The sequence below is a fragment of the Cervus canadensis genome, chromosome 32, assembly GCF_019320065.1.
Source record: "Cervus canadensis isolate Bull #8, Minnesota chromosome 32, ASM1932006v1, whole genome shotgun sequence".
Taxonomy (NCBI): Eukaryota; Metazoa; Chordata; class Mammalia; order Artiodactyla; family Cervidae; genus Cervus; species Cervus canadensis.
The window spans coordinates 918877-937659 of NC_057417.1; the positions used below are offsets into that span (position 1 = coordinate 918877).

Below are 18783 nucleotides of genomic sequence, written 5' to 3' on the forward strand. Positions count from 1 at the left end.
GGGAATTCCCTGGTAGTCCAGTGGTTAGGACTCTGTGCTTTCATTGCAGGGGGCGTGGCTTCAATGCCTGATTGAGGAATTAAGATCCACTATGTTTCATTGTGTGGCCAAATCAATAAATTTTTAAAAACCTCACTCGATTTAAAAAAAAAAGTGTAATTGAGACTCCATACAGTATGACTTTTTTCCCCATTTCTCTGTGTCTTTAAAAAAAAAGCTGTGAAAACTTCATTTCCAAGTGTTATTAGATACTATTTTATAGACTGCTAGCTTTCAGACATGGGCAGTATTTCCTATTCTTATAGGAAAGATTACTGATGTAACGAGGATGCTTGTGAATCTTTACCCTCTCCCACCTTTTTATTATTCCCTGAGATTTGCAGAAATGGAACTCTTGCATTAAAGGGTCTGAATATTTTAAATAGACACTCGTTTTGAGACACCTGGGCCTGCTCTGAGAGGGTGTCCCTCACTCTGCTCTGCCTGTTCTTCTTGCAGGTGATAAACAGGGAGCACCCCGCCTCTCCTGTTTGCTTTGGCTAAGTCTGCCTGGTACTCCTTCCCAGAGCACGTGCATTACTCATCTCTGAAGCACGATTTGGGGAGTAGGTGAGGACTGTGGGGAGGCCAAGGGGCACAGGTGAGAAGCACTGGACAGGGAGTCTGGAATGGACCCCAGCTCCAGTAAGGCTACCCAGCCTCCATTTCCTCATCTGAAGATATGGCCCAGTGGTTAAGAGTCCGCCTTGCAATGCAGGCAACGCGCGTCTGATCCCTGGTTGGGGAACTAAGATCCCATATGCCACAGAGCAACTAAGCCTGCATACCACAACTACCAAACCCACAGGCCACACAACTAGAGCGTCCACACACTGCAATGAAAGATCCTGCGTGCTGCAACCGAGACTTGAGGCAGCTGAACAGACACATATTTTAAAAAATAAAAAGGAGGAGAGGAACCCTGGGAGGCACCAGGCCAGGGAGATGTAGACGCTGCAATGTCCCTGGATCCACTGGGCTGGCAGTGTCTCTGGTTGATCAAGTCAGGCAGGCCCAGGGCCTGATGAGAAAACACAGGGGTAAGGAAAACATTCTCTGCCCTTTCACTTAAGATATCCGCAGTGGCTCCTCGGCTGTGGGGGGGATGGGGCGGGAGGGGGCGGTGGCAGTAAGCGTGACCAGTAGGTTGTACTGGGCAACATAGATTTTCTTCATGTTTCCTAAACAGTCAATTTTTCTCTATGTAGAAGTTTTATCTGTCTGTATATATATATTATATATATATATATAAACTTTATTTTTATTTCAAGTCATTTCTTCAAACTTTCAGATGCAGAGTTTGAGGGAAATCTTCAAAGATACAAAGGGTTAATGAATGGTTCATAGACTTGCAAAAAAACACTTTGGATGCAAGCTGATTTCTGTATAAATATGGGGCCGATCTTCAGATTGATTGCCTTTCACACCTGCTATTGTCACCTGGCAGGAAATCAAAGGCCACTGTTCATCTCATATTTACAATTACAGCACTTGGTGTAATTACACATTGTTTTTATACATCAGAGCAGGACAATAAAGATTATACAGTGTGAGGTCAATGTACAAGGTATTCCCTTAAACAAACGGACTGGCTTGGATTTTATAGATTACATTCTTAAAGCAAACCCCCAAATGACAATTTTACGTAGCGCGGAAGCAGCTCAGCCTGATGATTAACTGCCTGACATCCCACTCAACTACTCCAGCAAATAGATCCAAACTTTCAATGGTTCCAAGTAGAAAACAGTGGTGGCAAGTCTAACCACCATCATTCTAACCTCAAACTGACTGCTTTCTGAGGTTTAACTCTGAACCTTCTAGCAACTCTTACACAAGACAGAATCATCAACCAGACTGTGGTTTTTCCTCCTTATTTTTTATGTGCAACTGCCTCTTGCCTATGACATCTTCTCCTGTTTTCCTATACTTGACTGGGAGGAGAGGCCTGGCCCTGGGCTCCGTCTTAGGGCTCCGACCCGCCCTGGGAGCCTCTTGTCAGTCACTGAGGTTACAGCAAGCGGGGACTGTGACCCACTGTGTGTCCTCCGAGGACCCTGAGTCCCTGCCAGCCATCGAGGGGGGGAGCCTCCCAAGTCCCTGCAAGGAAGGTGGCTGGGTGGGAGGTGCGGCCGCCGTGTCGGCCAAGCTCTGGGGCGCCAGTCCCTGCTGCCATGGGCCGAGGGAGGGGACCTGGCCGTGGCCTCTGACAGACAAAGCAGCACCTTGTTTACTAGGGGCGGAAAATAGGAAGTCCACTTCCCCCTCTCCCCAGAGCTCAGCTGGCAGGGAGGCTGTGAGGGTCCCTGGGAACCTCGGCAGCGTCAGTCACAAGACCTGGGTTTCCAGCCGTCGGACCTCCTTGACCACGAGATCGATGTTAATAATTGGGTTGAAATACAGGGCCCAGTAAAACAGACAGTTGCAAACAAACTGAGGGATGAGGGGCCAGAACATGGCCACAAACAGCCCCTGTGTCGACACTTTCCAGAAATGGCTCCACATCCTCTGAGGCACGGTCCTGCAAAAGGAAGAGAGGCGTGTGAGAGGCGAGACCGGGGCGCTCAGACCTGCCCGGGCCTTTCGCCGCCGCAGCGTCTGGCTGCTGGAGCTGCAGAGACCCTGTTCCTGCCCGCGGGGCCCGAGACACAGCTTTCCTGACCATGTCACCTTCAGCTCCGGGGACGCAGCCCGGAGGAAGCTTCCTCAAGGAAATGTCACCGGGTCCCCTCAGGGGAGGCCTTCCCAGCACAGCCCCAACTCCACCCGCTTCTTGGCTGAGTCACACGTGTTTGTGTTTAATATAACATACACAGATCCTAACTTGTTTGTTTATTTTTGGCGGTGCTGGGTCTTCGTTGCCGCGTGGGCTTTTCTCTAGTTGTGGCGAGCACGGGCTCCTCTCTGGTTGCGGTACACAGGCTTCTCACTGCAGGGGCTCCTCTTGTTGCATGGGCTTTGGGGCACACGGGCTTCTGGAGTTGTAGTTCCTGGGGTCGAGATCACAGGCTCAATAGTTGTGGCCCACGGGCTTAGCTGCTCCTTGGCATGTGGGATCTTCCCAGATCAGGGAGGGTACCAGTGTGTCCTGCATTGGCGGGCAGATTCTTCACCACTGAGCCACCAGGGAAGCCCCTTTAATTGAATATTAACCCGATATTTTCTCTGCTAGGCTGTAGGCCTTCAGAGTATAAACTATCCTCTTAACCAACAGATCTGCGGTGTCCAGCAGAGCAGCAGGGGCAGAGGAGAGGTTCAATCAACTGAGCATGAATAACTGGGATCACGGAACTGAATAAATAATGGAGATTCCTGTCAGGTTCTCACTATTTACCTGATGGGCGAGGCCAAGAAGCCTTCGTGTCACGGGCTGTTTCAGGCTAAAAGGGTGCAGGCGTGCTGATACGTTGCTTCTGCCTGCCCAGCAGCCGTCCTGTCTCCTGGAAGCATCTTCTGAGTTTCCCTTTGGGGTGTCTCCCTCCTCTATTCTCTTCCATGTGGCCTGTGTAGGGCTGAAACCAGCCCCTCGATGGGGGGGCGAGTGCATGCTGGTGTCTGGACAAGGCGAGCCCACAAACCCCTGCACTTGTGACGGGTTCAGGGGGCTTGTGACCCAGGCTGGGTCAATCAAACCAAAGGCCTGGGAGCCTGAGGCTTTCACAAGTGCTATGGGGAGAGAAGTGTCTCTTTCCTCCAGGGTTCCTAAGCTGTAGGTCTCTACCTGGAGGGATCAGGGGCTCCCGAATACAGGGGCCTTTGAGGTGAACAGAGGAGAGCTGTGGGAGGGAGAAAGACATTTGGCCCTAAGGACAGTGTTCGGGTCTCTGGGTCCAGCCACACAGGAAGCCATCCCTCGGCATGTCCTTGGTAGGAAAGCCAACCTAGGTTGGTTTCTGTCACTTGCAACCAAAAGTCCTGACTCAGCGATTGTCTCGTCCAACTTTCTCATTTTACACATTAATCCAGAGAAATGCCTACAGAATTCCTCCTCAGATCTCTTTATGTTCTACCACACTACTTTCCATAAAGCATCCTCTTCTTCTCGCTTGTTTATTCCTCAGTTATTCAACTCCTTCATGTATACCCCACCCCCCAGGAATTATCTGGTATATTATGTGGGGAAAAGGCACCTAGAGGCACACTTTAACAATGAGCACCATGAGAGCCTCCCCATCCAAGTCATTTTCTTGTTCGCTGCTTAAGCAGTGTTTCTAAACCAGATTGCCGGGTGTCTACTAGAGTCTGAAAAACACTCAAGAGGACTTCTCCTCCCCTTGGAATTTCTTCCCCAGTCTCTGTTGCTCCAACCATCTCCAACATAAAAACACACTTACTTCAGCTCACTTCTTGACCAGATCCTCCAAAAGGAGAATAATTCCAGAACTGAGAGTAGCATGGCATTGACGATGAGAAACCGTGACGTCCAGTAATGGACCTCCAGCCAGTCCCAAGCAAACTCAGCAATCAGCTGGTACGGAAGGAAGGAGTACTTGATGAGGAATTCTCGCCACTGCTTCCATGTGGGCTCTCTAAGATCCTTTAGGAGTAAAACACGAGTAAATGAAGGTACATAAAAATAGACACAAAAAATTATGAGGACTGACCTTTACACAAGATACTGTGGTCAGCCCAGAGAATTTTACATTTATTCACTCACACACACACACACACACACACACACACACACACAGAGACATACACATCCAACAATCTCAAGTGAGATCTCCTCCATCCATCAACTCACCTTGTAATAACTCATCTTACACTAAATAAATGTCACCAAAGAGACTGAATCTCTTACATTGTTATATGATTGTGGAAGCTCAGAAGAAAAAATCTAAGCATGAGATATTAATCAGAAGGTTGAAATGGACAAAAGTTAACCAGTTTTAAAATGTCTTCATCACTGCAAGAGCAGCTCACACAATTTCCCAAATTCAACCTCTCACCTGTGGTGGAGTGATCACAGGTCATGGGAAAATTAAACGTGTACCTTTAAAAAGTAATTTTGGGAAAATGAAAAACTTTAATGACAAACTTAGCAGGTAATTCATAACAAGAGTTTTTAAACAACTCATAGGCATTTGGGGCTTTCTTGGTGGCTCAGACTGGTAAGGAATCTGCCTGGAATGTGGGAGACCTGGGTTTGATCCCTGGATCAGGAAGATTCCCTGGAGAAGGGAATGGCAACCCATTCCAGTACTCTTGCTTGGAGAATCCCATGGACAGAGGAGCCTGGCGGGCTGCAGTCCATGCGGTTGCAAACAGTTGGACACGACTGAGCAACTAACACTTTCACTTTCTTTCAGGCGGTGAGCAGACAGGGATAGACAGGGCTTGTTACAATGGCAAGGTCAGGGGTCGTCTGTGCTCCCAGTCCAGCAAGGGCCGAGAACAGCTGAAAACTTGGTAATTAGAGAAACACCATGCAAAGGGGCTAATTAGCAGGCTTAAAATGACATCAAGGCTAAAGTCAGTTAGACAGGCACTTGATCCAAGTGTTTTAAAAAAGGTCTTTGGAGATTTTGGAATTGTTTCAATATCATACACAATGATTCCTATATCCATATGACTTTTGATATAAACACATCAGAAGGATTGCCCCCAGAAGTACCAATGTAAAGGGCATTACCCTCCAGTGACACAGAGAATCACTGAGTCAATGTGATCAACTATTCTGAAGGAATACAAGAGAGCCGGGGTGGGTAACCAGCCCTGTCAAAGGCCTGGTGGTCAGCTAACAGTAGGATTTCCATCTGTGAGCAGGATGACGGCATCCTATTCTGAGGCCCACAGGACATATACTAACCCGATTTAGAAGATCCCATTAAGAAAACCATTACCAAAAAAGAAAAAGAAAACCATTACCAAGCTGGAGGGCCCATAAATCTAACCCTCAGGCAATCTGGAACTATACTATCTTATTTTATAAAAGAAGCAATGCTGGGTTTTTTTTCTTTCCTCTAAATATTTCAAGTCTAAAGGGTAACCCCTCTTGCTATGCAATGCAGGAAACAACACAGGCTTCTGGGAGTGGGGAAGTTCCTGCTGTATTTTCTTTGTAAGGGCTCTCCTTGTAAGATTCCAGTGGAGACTTGTGCTATTTGCTCTTCCCTGCTAGGCTACAGCCACATATCCACAACCATTCCACGATGGGCAGTGGTGGCGTGACGCCCCTCAAAGCCCTCTGCAGACCCACCAGGAGCTTGGATATGATGTCCTCCCCGGAGCCGTCTTCTTGCAGAGGACAGATGGTGTGAATGAAGGGCAGGAAGGTGTCAGTGTAGTCAAACAGGTAGAGGTACAGCAGACCGAGGCGCGGGGAGCTCTTGAGGGCATACAGCAGGAACAGGGACCTGCCGGGGTTCACGGCCTGCAGAGCACAAATGTTCATTACAACCATGGCTGCATTCGCCCAGCTCACGCTCCTTCTGCGGTCTCATGCCCTCTGCCATGTGGTTTGCCCTAACAATGAATGAATGAATGAGAAGAGGCGGCCAAGAAATTCATCTGACGGACTACATTACACAAAGATCCAGCCTCTCTCCACGGCTGGGGAGAGGCAGGGGGATGAGAAGCAAGGTCCTAGGCACAGTTAGAAGAACATAACCTTTCAGAAAAGTAAATGAGTGAGTGGGTGGGCATGCTCAGTCCTGTCTGATTCTTTGCAACCCCATGGACTGTAGTCCACCAGGCTTCTCCGTTCATGGGATTATCCCAGTGAGAATACTGGAGTGGGCTGCCATTTCCTCCTCCAGGGTACCTTTCTGACCCAGGGATTGAACCTGTGTCTTCTGCATTGGCAGGTGGATTCTTTACCACTGAGCCACCTGGGAAACCCCAATTAGTGGGCATCACTTAATAAAAATAATCTGAAATACAGAAGGTCTCACACACAAAATATTTTCTGTGACCTTAGTCCTGAAGTTATAGTAGATATTTAGTCCAGAATTCATATAGCCATTGAGGAATGCAAAGGAGGAGCTTTGGATAATGCTCATGTTAAAACATTAGGTGAAAAAAGTCAGCATTGTTGAAAGCAGGGCCTGACTGGTTCATAGCTGAGATCTTCTTCTAAAAGATCACCTGGCTCACAAGAGACGTCCATACATATTTCTGTGTGTGTGTGTGTGTGTGTGTGTGTGTGTGTGTGTGTGCGTGCACGTGCTCAGTCGCTCAGTCTTGTCCTACTTTTTTGCAATCCCATGGACTGTAGCCTGCCAAGCTCGTCTGTCCCTGGGATTTCCCAGACAAGAATACTGGAGTGGGTTGCTATTTCCTTCTCCAGGGGAATCTTTCCAACCCAGGGATCAAACCTGTGTCTTCTGCATTGCAGATGGATTCTCTACCACTGAGCCACCTGGGGAGCCCTATAAACTGTACTTAGAATAATCAAAATGCTTGTTGAGAGGAAACCTTCCATTTAAAGATGTGTTTCAGCCAACAAGTAAAAAAGAAACGAGGGAGTTATGATATCACCATTTGGCAACCCTTAATGAACTCAGAGGTTTAAACAATCAATGATCGTGGGACGTTATGAGCCTCCTGATGGAATAAAATACCACACCTATGAAGCAGTCTTGCCAACCCACCAATCTAAACCAAAGTTAGCCTCTAGACTACTAGATTATAAGATATGCAGGGGACAAAAGGACCTGTTAGGTGACACCAGAGAGACAAGTGCCAAAATTCAAGATGTCAGAAACCACAGGAGAAAGTGATCTGGTTTCTACAACAAGTAAGTGCAGGGCAATGAAAAGAGGGAGGCAGAATCTACAGACCGAAAGAGATATAAAAGAGGTGTGTGTGCGTGCGCGTGCGCTCAGTCATGTTTGACTCTTTGCAACCCCATGGACTATAGCCCGCCAGGCTCCTGTGTCCATGGAACTTTCCAGGCAAGAACACTGGAGTGGGTTGGCCATTTCCTTCTCCAGGGGATCTTCCCACCCAGGGATCGAACTCATGTCTCTTGTGTTTTTGACATGACAACCAACTAACAACCCTATATGCAGTTCAATACCAGAAAACCAAACAACCCAATCAAAAAGTTGGAAGAAGACCTAAACAGACATTTCTCCAAAGAAGACATACAGATGGCTAATATACAGATGAAAAAGTGCTCAGCATTGCTCATTATTAGAGAAAAGCAAATTAAAACTATCACCTCACACATCAGAATGGCCATCATCAGAAAATCTACAAACAATAAATGGTAGATAGGGTGTGGGGAAAAGGAAACCCTCTTACACTTTGGTGGGAGTGTAAATTGATACACCCACTGGGGAAGACAGTATGGACAGTCCTTATAAACTAGGACTAAAACTACTATACGACCCAACAATCCCACTACTGAGCATACACCCTGAGGAAACCACAACTGAAAGAGACACATGTACCCCAGTGTTCACTGCGGCACTATTGACGATAGCCAGGACACGGCAGCGACCTAAATGTCTACTGCCAGATGAATGGAATAAGAAGTTGTGGTACGTGTGTACAATATTACTCAGCCGTCATGCAACAGTAAATAAAAAAAAATACAGACACCCAGAGCCTATTATATACAGTGAAGTAAGTCAGAAAGAGAGAAACAAGTATCATACATTAACGCACATATATTGAATCTAAAAAGATGGTACTGATGAGCCTATTTGTAGGGCAGCAACAGGGATGCCGACACAGAGGAGAGACTTGAGGAAACAGCGGGGGAAGGAGAGGGAGGGACAAATTGGAAGAGTAATGCTGAAACATACACATTACCATGGGTAAAACAGATACCCAGTGGGAATTGGCTGTGTGATGCAGGGAGCTCAAACTGGGGGCTCTGTGATAACCTACAGGGAGGGCTGGGGTGGGAGAGGGGAGGGAGATTCAAGAGGGAGGAGGCATTTGTACACCTATAGCTGATTCATGTTGATGTATGGGGGAAACTAACACAATATTGTAAAGCAATTATCCTCCAATTAAAAATAAATAAAAAATCCAGAAGACCTGAACAGACATTTTTCCAAAAGAGACATAGAGATGGCCAACACGTGAAAAGGCACATCAACATCGCTAATTATCAGAGAAACAGAGATCAAAATCACAATGAGATATCACAACCTGTCAGAAAAACCATCATCAAAAAGACCACCAATAACAAATGTTGGGGAGGGTGTGGAGACAAGGGAACCCTTGTACATTGTTGGTGGGAATTTAATATTGCTGCAACCACTGTGGAAAGCAGTATGGAGGTTCCTCAAAAATCTAAAAATAGTCCTTCATTATGATCCAGCAATTGCACTCTTTGGAATATATCTGAAGAAAAAAAACACATTAATTCAGAAAGAAACAGACACCCAGTGCTCCTAATAGCATTATTTATGGTTGCTAACCTACAGGAACAGCCTAAGGATCCATCAACAGATGAATGGGTCAAGATGACGATAATGATATAATATACGTGGAATGGAATACTACTCTTCTGTAAGAATGAAATTTTCCCATTTGCAACAACTTGGATGGACCTGGGGATATTATGCTTAGTGAAATGAGTCAGATGCAGGAAACAAATACATATATTTTGACTTAAATGTGGAATCTAAAAAATAAAAGAAACAAATGACTATAAGAAAACAGAAACCAACTCACAGGTTTAGAGAAACAACTAGTGGTTACCAATGGGGACAAGGAAGCGGGGAGGGGCAAGATAGGGGTAGGAGATTAAGAGGTACAAAGTACTACATATAAAATACGTCGGCCCAAGAACATATTGTATAGCACAGGCAATATAGCTGATATTTTAATAACTTTAAATGGGATATAATATACCAAAATACTGAATCACTATGTTGTATACCTAAAACTAACATAATATTGTAAATCACTTTTCCTCAATTAAAAAAAAAAGATATAACCACCAAATGTGGACCCTATTTGGACCCTGGCTAGAACAAGTCAACTGGGAAAAAAAAATGTGGGATATTTGTATACTGTTAGATTGTTTGATAGCAACAGAGAATTATTCATTCTGGGGTGTACACTGTGATATTTTAGTTTTGTTTTTTAAAGTCGTTACTTTTTAGAGACTCAATTAAATATTTACTTCTGAAATATAATTATCTCATATTTCCAAGATAATCAGGAGTAGTAGGAATAGGTATTACTGTGAAATAAACATAGCCACAAGTTACTGTCTTATGGGTGGATGGTAGTTTCATACTATTATCTTGCTTTTGTGTGTATTTAAAATTTTCCAAAGTTAAAAAAAAGTCTAACTTTTGAAAAATATCTTTATCTTGTAACTTAGGTGAGACACAGAAATATGGAAGTAGTTCTTCACTTTAAAGCAGCTTTTCCCAACCTTTTTTGCATTATTACCTCTTAAGGAGTCTTTTAAAGACTTTTTCATAAACCTACCCCCACCCCATAAAATGTTAATAGCAAAGAAATACTGTGTATTTGTTTATGTACTGTGGTCTCTGGAGCCACAAGTCATTACAATGTTAACGCTTTTCACCCCTCCAGAACCAATGGCCTTGGGGGCAAAACCACTCCTTTGAGTGTGCGGTCTCCAAAAGAACACAGGTCCCAGAAACAGCCTGGCGGTGTGCAGCCACATCGTGGGAAGGACGAGAGAAGGGATGATGACTGGGTTAGTGTTTGTAGGTCTGGGGTCAGCTGGACCAAAATATCCCAACTCTGGACTCCTCTCCATCAGAGGAGGAGGATGAACCAACCTCCCAGGGAGGGGACCGTGATGGCAGGGCTACAGAGGGGAGCGAGCCGTCTCTCAAGTCTGCCCAGAGCAGCGGCACTCAGGAGTAGCTACTCGGACTCCAGCGTCAGGGGAGTCCTGACACACAGCCAGCAGTGTGTGCTAAGTCACTTCAGTCGCGTCTGACTCAGACCCCATGGACTGCAGCCCGCCAGGTTCCACTGTCCATGGGACTTCCTAGGCAAGAATACGGGAGGGGGTTGCCATGCCCTCCTCCAGGGGATCCTTCCAACCCAGGGATGGAACCTGTGTCCCCTACATCTCATGCATTGGCAGGCAGGTGCTTCTAGCACCACTGGGAAGCCTATACACACAACATCAAATGACCACCTTTGAGGAGATCTGAAGGAACAAGATTCTGCTTGCCTTTTATGCCAGGACCAGAATCCCAATCCCATTCACTCCAGCTAATATTAAGTCTACTTTGACAAGACTCTAAATAGAGGGTCATAGGACCCAGAAAGGTTCTGTCAGATATTAAAGTCTACCACAGGACTAATATTGGCTACAAAAAGTCCAGAGTTTGACTGCATTAACAAAACTAATAATTTATGACAAAAGAGAAGTAGGGATTTAAAAAAAAATTGACAAACAACAGTAAAAGAATAAAAAAAAAATAGTAAAACAATAAATCTTCTATCTTAGGACCCCTATTCCCATTCTTCAAAAAATTTGAAACTGTGTTTTTCAGTTTTAAAGTCATACAGGCACACACTGCTATATTCAAAATGGATAACCAGCAAGGACCTACTGTATGGCACATGGAACTCTGCTCAATGCTATGTGCCAGCCTAGATGGCAGGGGGGTTTGGTGGAGGATGGATACATGTGTTGTGTATGGCTGAGTCCCTTTGCTATTCACCTGAGACTACCAGCAACATTGTTCATGGGCTATGCCCCAATACAAAATAAAAAGTTTAAAGTTTGAAAAAAAAAAAAGTAATATATGCACATAATAAACACAATCTTCTTTTTCAAATGGCACAGAATTGAATTGAATGACAAAATACAATTCAGCCTTTCGTCCATCTTGCAATCCCTAGATGGAAACATTGGTAGCAGTCTGTGTATCCTTCAAGAGATTTTCTATGATCCACACAAACATGTAGGTTTTCTAACGCGCTTTTTGTTTTTGGTTAACAATACCACTTGGGCATCCTTTCTGGTAAGCGCACCCCACGTCACCTCCTCCTTCGTAATGGCTACAAGTGTGGCTGAGCTGTATTTACTCAACTTGTTCCTAACAATGGGCACTGAGGTGGTTTTCCACATGCCACTGCCAATGATACTGGGGTCAACATCGTGTTTAATGGTTTAAACGTGACTCAAACGTACAGTTCTCGTTGATTCTCTGAGGTCACTGGCTGGGAAGGAAAAGGGACCAGGAGGCCCAGGGACGTGCTGGCATTCCCAGTGTGTCCTGCAGGAGCCACAGGTCCCTGCAACACATACCACATTTCACCCCTCAAGAACCAATGGCGAGGAGCCCAGGAGTCAGGCTCCCGGGTCCTTCCTTCATCAGAGCACTATGCTGCCTGTGCGCTCAATGCAAAGAAGTGAAATGAAGATCACACAGTAAGTGCTGCTTAAATGTGAATAGTTAGTGACAAGCTGCTCTCTGAAGAGATAGTGCCAATTTAGGATTGGCAAACATGAGTGCCTCTTTGCTCGTGTTATTATGAAATGTTCTCATCCTTGACAATGTCAGAGTTGAGAACAACACAGGGGGTTGTCTCAATTTGTACTAGAATTATCAGTGAGCATTACCCCCACCCCCCATCGACTTAATTGGTTATTTGTATTTAGTTTTCTCCATGATGTCTTTTTTAGGGTACAGGTCTGTGTATTTCAGATATTCTATGACTAATAAAAAACAGAGCATTCATCTTATAGTACGGTACTCACTACATTCTCCCCATAAAAGAGAACCAGGTACACAGCGCAGAAGAATTTATCAGAATGGAGTAAAGCTGATGACGTGCATTACTTGCGACCCGGTAATCCCACTGCCCAGTGTAAAGCACTGAGAAGACTGGCCATCAATGGGAGAGTGGACGGATGGTCACGCTGGTGAACGGGGGCCAGAGAGAAAAGCTACTTGCAGAAGGATCCGCTCACTTCATGCCTCTTAGGTTAAGGTTCAAAATCTAGAACGTTGTTCCTAGTGCTGTGGAGACACACCCGTAACACAAGTAGAACAGGCCCAGGAAGGACCCACAGCCTGACACAGGGCTTCAGTTGTGTCTGCCATGTCTGTGGGCAGTGGGCAGACAGACAACTGCTATCTTCTCAATACTTTTTTTTTTTTTTCCCACTGAAGAAATAAGAGTGTTCACCTTATATTCCCAGAGGTTCTGGGGGGGCTTCACGCCCAGGGCTTTCACTCGCTCCAGCTCCGTGAGGATGGCTCTTCGGTGACTGCTGCTTTCTATGGTATATGGTGCTTTAGAAAATTCTTCCTCTGTCAGAGTTAAAAGCAACCTGGGGGGCGGGGTAGAAGCAAACTTTCTAGTCAGAACGCCACCTTATCAACACAAATACACACTTTGGGCTTGAGGTAAGGCACCTAACATATGAAGTAATATGACTAACAGCAAACAAGTGAAAGCTTACTATTTGCCAGGGACTCTCTGAAAACACTTTGCTATATCATCACTGACCCATCTACCAATTCTGCAAGGTAGGTGTTATCATGTCCATTTTGTGGGTGAGAAAACTGGCTTAGACAAATAAAATGACTCACCCAAGGCACACTCAGGAGGACCATTTTGTTCCCACCCTTGATCTTTCAGCTATGCACTCTGACCTTACTATTTTTCAAAGTGTGTGTGTGTGTGTGTGTGTGTAGAGAGAAAAAAAGCTAGAAGGAAATCCAATGAAATATCATGATAATAAGAGTAGCTGTTTGGGGGTAGTGATTAAATAAAGATAACAGCAGATACATTATCTGTCCCCTTTCATCAGAAAATATGAATTTACTACCAGTGATTCCTCATTAAAGTACCCCATAAAGGTTTATTCTCCTTCACTCAGCAATGCCAATTTTAGGAAGCTCTCCTCTGGAAGGAAGACAGTTATGCAAAGTACATTGTATTAACAAGGCAGAGAATCTTTCAACCATAATTCCAGGAGGGAGCGGGGTGAGGTGGGAGGTGGGGCACCAGGCAGGTTACCTGGGGACACTAGGAAGACAGCCGAGCAGTGAGGACCACATGTCTGATTCAAATGGGTTAGAGAGCAGTGGCTTGGTGGTCTAAGTACATCCCTGTGTGATCCCTCCAAGGAAGGGAGGGACCCAGTAAAGATGGACAGGGCTCAGGAAGGGGCAGGGAGCTTTGCTGATAGGCAGAAGCAGCCTGCCCCATTGCTCAGCGATGAGTGAGTTCCTCAAACTAATGGGTTCCTCCATTTGGACCAATGCAGTTTGGTACTGTCCAAAGCAGAAAAAAGAAGGAAACACCACAAATGTGTGTTCGTAGAGATCAATTAATAGACTCTAGCATATACACATACATATATACACACACACATATGTATATATATATACATATAAACACAGGTCTGCTTAGAACAATCATATTTTCCATTTAAATAAATAAATAACCCACAGTTCTATGTGTAGACCTGTATAAACATTGAAAAAAATCTGGACAGCTGTCCAGCAAGTGGTTTTTTCCTCAAGAGCAGGATGATGAAGTTATTTCATTTAGAAGTTCATTTAAGAACTAATGTCTTATAGTTCCACATTATTATTTTGAAATAAACACATTACCCTTATAATCGGGAAGCAACAAACAATTAAGATGTCAACCAATGACATAAAATGGTATGGCTGCTTTAGAAAAGTTTAATGGTTCCCTAAAAGGTAAACACAGAGTTACCTTATGACCCAGCAATTCCGCTCCAAGAGTATTGAGTATTGAAAATACAAGTCCAATAAAGTAATTAGCCTCCAACTAATAAAAATAAATGGAGGAAAAAAAAAAAGAAAAGAAAATACAAGTCCACACAAAAACCTTTACACAAGCGATCACAGCAGCAGTGCTCCTAAAAGCCCCCAAATGGAATCAATCCAAATGTCCATCAACTGAAGAATGAATGAATGAAGAACGGAAATACTCTGAACAGGCAAATCCAGGAGACAGAAAGCAGAATGGTGCGTGCCGGGGGCTGAGAGAGGGGAAAATGAGGACTGACTGCCTTTAGCAGGAGCTTTCTTTTGGGGGGTGATGAGAATGTTCTAAAGCCAGACTGTGGCCATGGCTGCACATATCTGCAAATATATTAAAAACCATGGGTTATACACTTCAAATGGGTGAGTTTCAGGGTATGTGGACAGTATCTCAAAAACACTGTTTCAGAAATGTCAGTGACGCAGCAGCAGATTTTGCTCCTCACCTTCCGTTTACTCTTTCAGATAAGAACCTGTCTCTGTAGAGAGAGGCCCACGGGCCAAGCTGCTCCAGCCAGAGCACCACCTCCTCTGCCGTCCATCTGGCCACAGCCTTGTGGACCAGGAGGTGCCGCTCTGATTCCCTGCTGCTCCAGTGGTACACCAGCAGGACCACCTGGGGAAAAGCGACACGGACCTTACTGCACAGGAAGATCAGAGACGCCAGCTTCCGAGCACACGCGTGTGGGGCCGGGGAGGGAGGACGCCAGGCTGGGAGGTGAGGATGCCAAGCCTGTCGACGTGGAAGTCAGGCCACACCACTGCCACAGGGAGCTGGGAAGCACAACCCTCGGGTGGGCTCACCTCTGCTGATTTTTGGGTTGTTGTCGGGGAACACAGACAGAAATGGGACTCACTGCAAGGCACCTGGGATCACTGCACCCTCGACCCCATCAATTTGGCCAATGTGACTGACCCATGTGCCTTTGCTATTGGAAAATTTGTTAACCGTAAGATTTTCATAGCATGGATAGAACTTAAAAAGAAAGAGTCTTTAGGGTTTGAAGTTAGTAAAGTGCTATGCTCAAGACATGGCCTCGGTTCCAGCCCTAACACCTTTCTGCACCAGTTTCCTCCCCTCTAGAGCAGGAATAATGACAGTGTCTATTGCATAGGTTGTGAAGATGAAATGGGACAAAATTAACAGTTACTGGGCTCTGAATACCGGACTCTGTAGATACCTGTATAGGCAACATCCCAGGTTTCAACTTACACAGTGAATTACCATGTGCGATCACTTAGGAGTATTTCAACAGAACTGACTTCAGTGGAAACAGTGGGAGGGAGGGGCACAGAGACAGGCACTTACTGCCACCCCAGTCAGAGCTGTGAGCACTCCGGAATAGAAACCCCCTCCCCTGTGCTGGTTCCCCCGGCCTGGGTGGGGAGCGGAAGGCGTCTGATCATTCCCAAACTTCTGAAAGGCTGCAAGACTCTGGACTATGTCGTTATTCTGCTGAATGTCTTCAAATCGCATTCTAATGGCATCAGGAAATAATTTTTCAACGGCGTCCCTATCAAGAAGAGACAGAAAAAAAAAAAAAAGACAGTTGTTTAACTAAATACATTTAAAATGTTTACAGGACAAAATAACACTGATGTCAACATTTAATAATATACCAAGGATTTCCCTGCTTGTCCAGTGATTAAGAATCCACCTTCCAATGCGGGGGATGTGAGTTCGAGACGGAGAACTAAGATCCCATAAGCTATGCAGCCACTAAGCCCATGCATCACAACTACTTGGCCTGCAGGTCCCAATGAAGACCTGACGCAGCCAAAAATAAACAGATATTTTAAAAATACATATGCCAGGATTCAGAAAGAATGGACAAGAAGGTTGGTTATGGCCCTATTGGTAACAACAACAAATCAAAAACATCTACATGTCCACCGTTAAGGAAGCAGCTAAACAAAACACAGCATATTCCTACCGAGGAACAATACATTGTTTTAAAAGTAAGTTTACTGGATATCACTGGGTATCAAGATGAATAAATTTAATTCAAACATACTGTTTGAATGAAATAGGAAACTGCGGAAACACAGACCATACACAACTGACGTAAGAAAATATTTGCATTTCCTATTGGCACATAAATGTATAAAAGTATCATAATTGAAATTACTCTGAGAAAAAGGAAGAATTGTTAAGCTGGGGGGAGGTGGGGTCAAAAAGGTCTTTATCAGCAATGATCTGATTTTTTAAAAGAATGTAAATGACTATACATGAACTGCTTATATTATTAAAAATTAATTCATAAAAAAGAAAAAAGGTGAAGCTCAGTTGTAAAAGTTAGACCGACCATCAGGCCATGCTGTAGGGCTCTTTATCTTCAATACACAATTAGAGAACCTTTTTTTTTCCACACCAGAGAACCCTTCTTCAATTTAAGATTAACCTGCAGATAAACCGAGACTGACAGGTCAGAGCAAAGTGTTTGCAAATACACTTCCTATGAAAAAGAGAATGCTGGGTTAATGTTTTTATGGAACTTCCTGGTACTCTTTTGATAGAGAGAAGGCAACAGAAAGGATTTTAGCCTCATAGACCTCCCAGGAACAGGATGAACATTATGAATAGAAGAAGAAAAAAAAAAAGAAGAAGAAGAAGGAAAAACCCCACCATCTGAAGGTCTTATCTGCTATGTAATGCCACGCATGGGAAACTCTATGAATGTGATAAATGAACAGAGTTTAATCAGAGATTAGGAAAATCAGCATCACACTAATTACTCAGAATCATACAGTTAGACCATTTTCTCTATTAGACCTAGGGTGTTCTCAGTGAACACAAATCAGTCAGAAGTATTACGTACCAAGGGTTACAGAAAATGGTCTGATAACCAGTTTCTTTCTTGCCCTCATTTATAATAAATAACAGACACATCACGGTCACCTGTGAGGAAGGGAGTCGGGACTTGCAGGCCCTTGAGCCCCTTGACTCACACGCCAGCGGATCCAGAGTGACCCCCGAGGCAGTGGGCTCCACGTCTCTGGCCTTTCGAGACGTGGCTGCTCCCATTAAGAGAAACCAGGCTGTACAAGCCCAGTGAACTACCCATGTGGACTTGAGCATTACCTGAGGAGAATATTGACTTTGGGGAAACCTTCCCATCTTTCTCTGCATTCTGGACACTCTGTTTTCTTTGAAGAGGCCCACCACAGAGCTAGGCAGTGCCGGCAGAAGCTGTGCCCACAGTTCAAGGTGGTGGGGTTAACCAGGATGTCGTAACAGCAGTGGCAGGAGAATTCATTAATGGAAATCTGAGGGCTGGCGCTCTCGAGCGGGTCATTTTTCTCAAGGCTTGCTGCATTCAGATCATTCTGCGGAGACTCCTCCATCTCTTAGCAAATTCTGGAATCCATAGACATAGAAAATTCCAGACTCAGCAGACCGATGCAAGACCTCATTAAATCTAGGGGAAAAAGAGAGACAACAGAAAAAGGACAAATAATTTAGCAGGTGTTTGAGATGACAGATGTTCTATTAAAGCTCTGATTTTTAAATGTGACAAACTTGGTTTCTAAAAAGTTACATTCCATAAATCACATAAACATCACTCAATTTTTCGACCTACTGTCACACTTTCAAAAATTAAGTAAAGCAAAAGAGTGCAGAGGAAAGTTCAGTGGGCTCGGGTTGGGGGAGGCTGGAGAATTCTAGATCCTTCCCTGCCAACTTCCTTGGAAGATTTAATTTCTCTGGCCTCAGTTTTCTCAATGAAATCTGTGACGTCCTTTCAATGTACATAAGTTTAAATAAACCAGATTCTTGGCCCACTAAAATGTCTAGAGTTGGCAATAACAGACACACTTCGTATAAACAACAGATTTTATCCAAACAAATCTGCCTTCCTCTGAGGTAATTATTTAACATCTGACTTCAGAGGCTCCCTTAGGGACAGTACCGGGAAGAGAGGCCTGGTTCTGAGATGCCCCACGCCAGGCCTACTGGCCAGGGGCTAAATATCCCTCCTTTCTCCCCAAATCAACCCAAACATGCACATCCTGCCTTCTGGATCCCGCTAGTTTG

General features: G+C 44.8%; 2 protein-coding genes across 5 annotated transcripts in view; one reads left to right on the forward strand and one right to left on the reverse strand.

The window, feature by feature from the left end:
• The window catches only part of LOC122432858 (poly(A)-specific ribonuclease PARN-like), an 853726-nt gene that overhangs the window by 677788 nt on the left and 157155 nt on the right, over positions 1-18783 (forward strand).
• BFAR (bifunctional apoptosis regulator) overlaps positions 1268-18783 on the reverse strand; it is a 29141-nt gene continuing 11625 nt past the window's right edge. For 3 of the 4 annotated variants that reach the window (XM_043455126.1, XM_043455125.1, XM_043455127.1), the window contains 7 exons: positions 17830-18166; positions 16057-16261; positions 15194-15363; positions 13132-13276; positions 6236-6409; positions 4371-4573; positions 1268-2557 (listed from right to left, as the gene is read on the reverse strand). In XM_043455126.1, the coding sequence (XP_043311061.1) occupies positions 2365-2557; positions 4371-4573; positions 6236-6409; positions 13132-13276; positions 15194-15363; positions 16057-16261; positions 17830-18092 (1353 nt within the window). In that variant the 5' untranslated portion in view covers positions 18093-18166 and the 3' untranslated portion in view covers positions 1268-2364. The remainder of the gene's footprint in view (positions 2558-4370; positions 4574-6235; positions 6410-13131; positions 13277-15193; positions 15364-16056; positions 16262-17829; positions 18167-18783) is intronic. The other variant, XM_043455128.1, reaches the window with a different exon arrangement.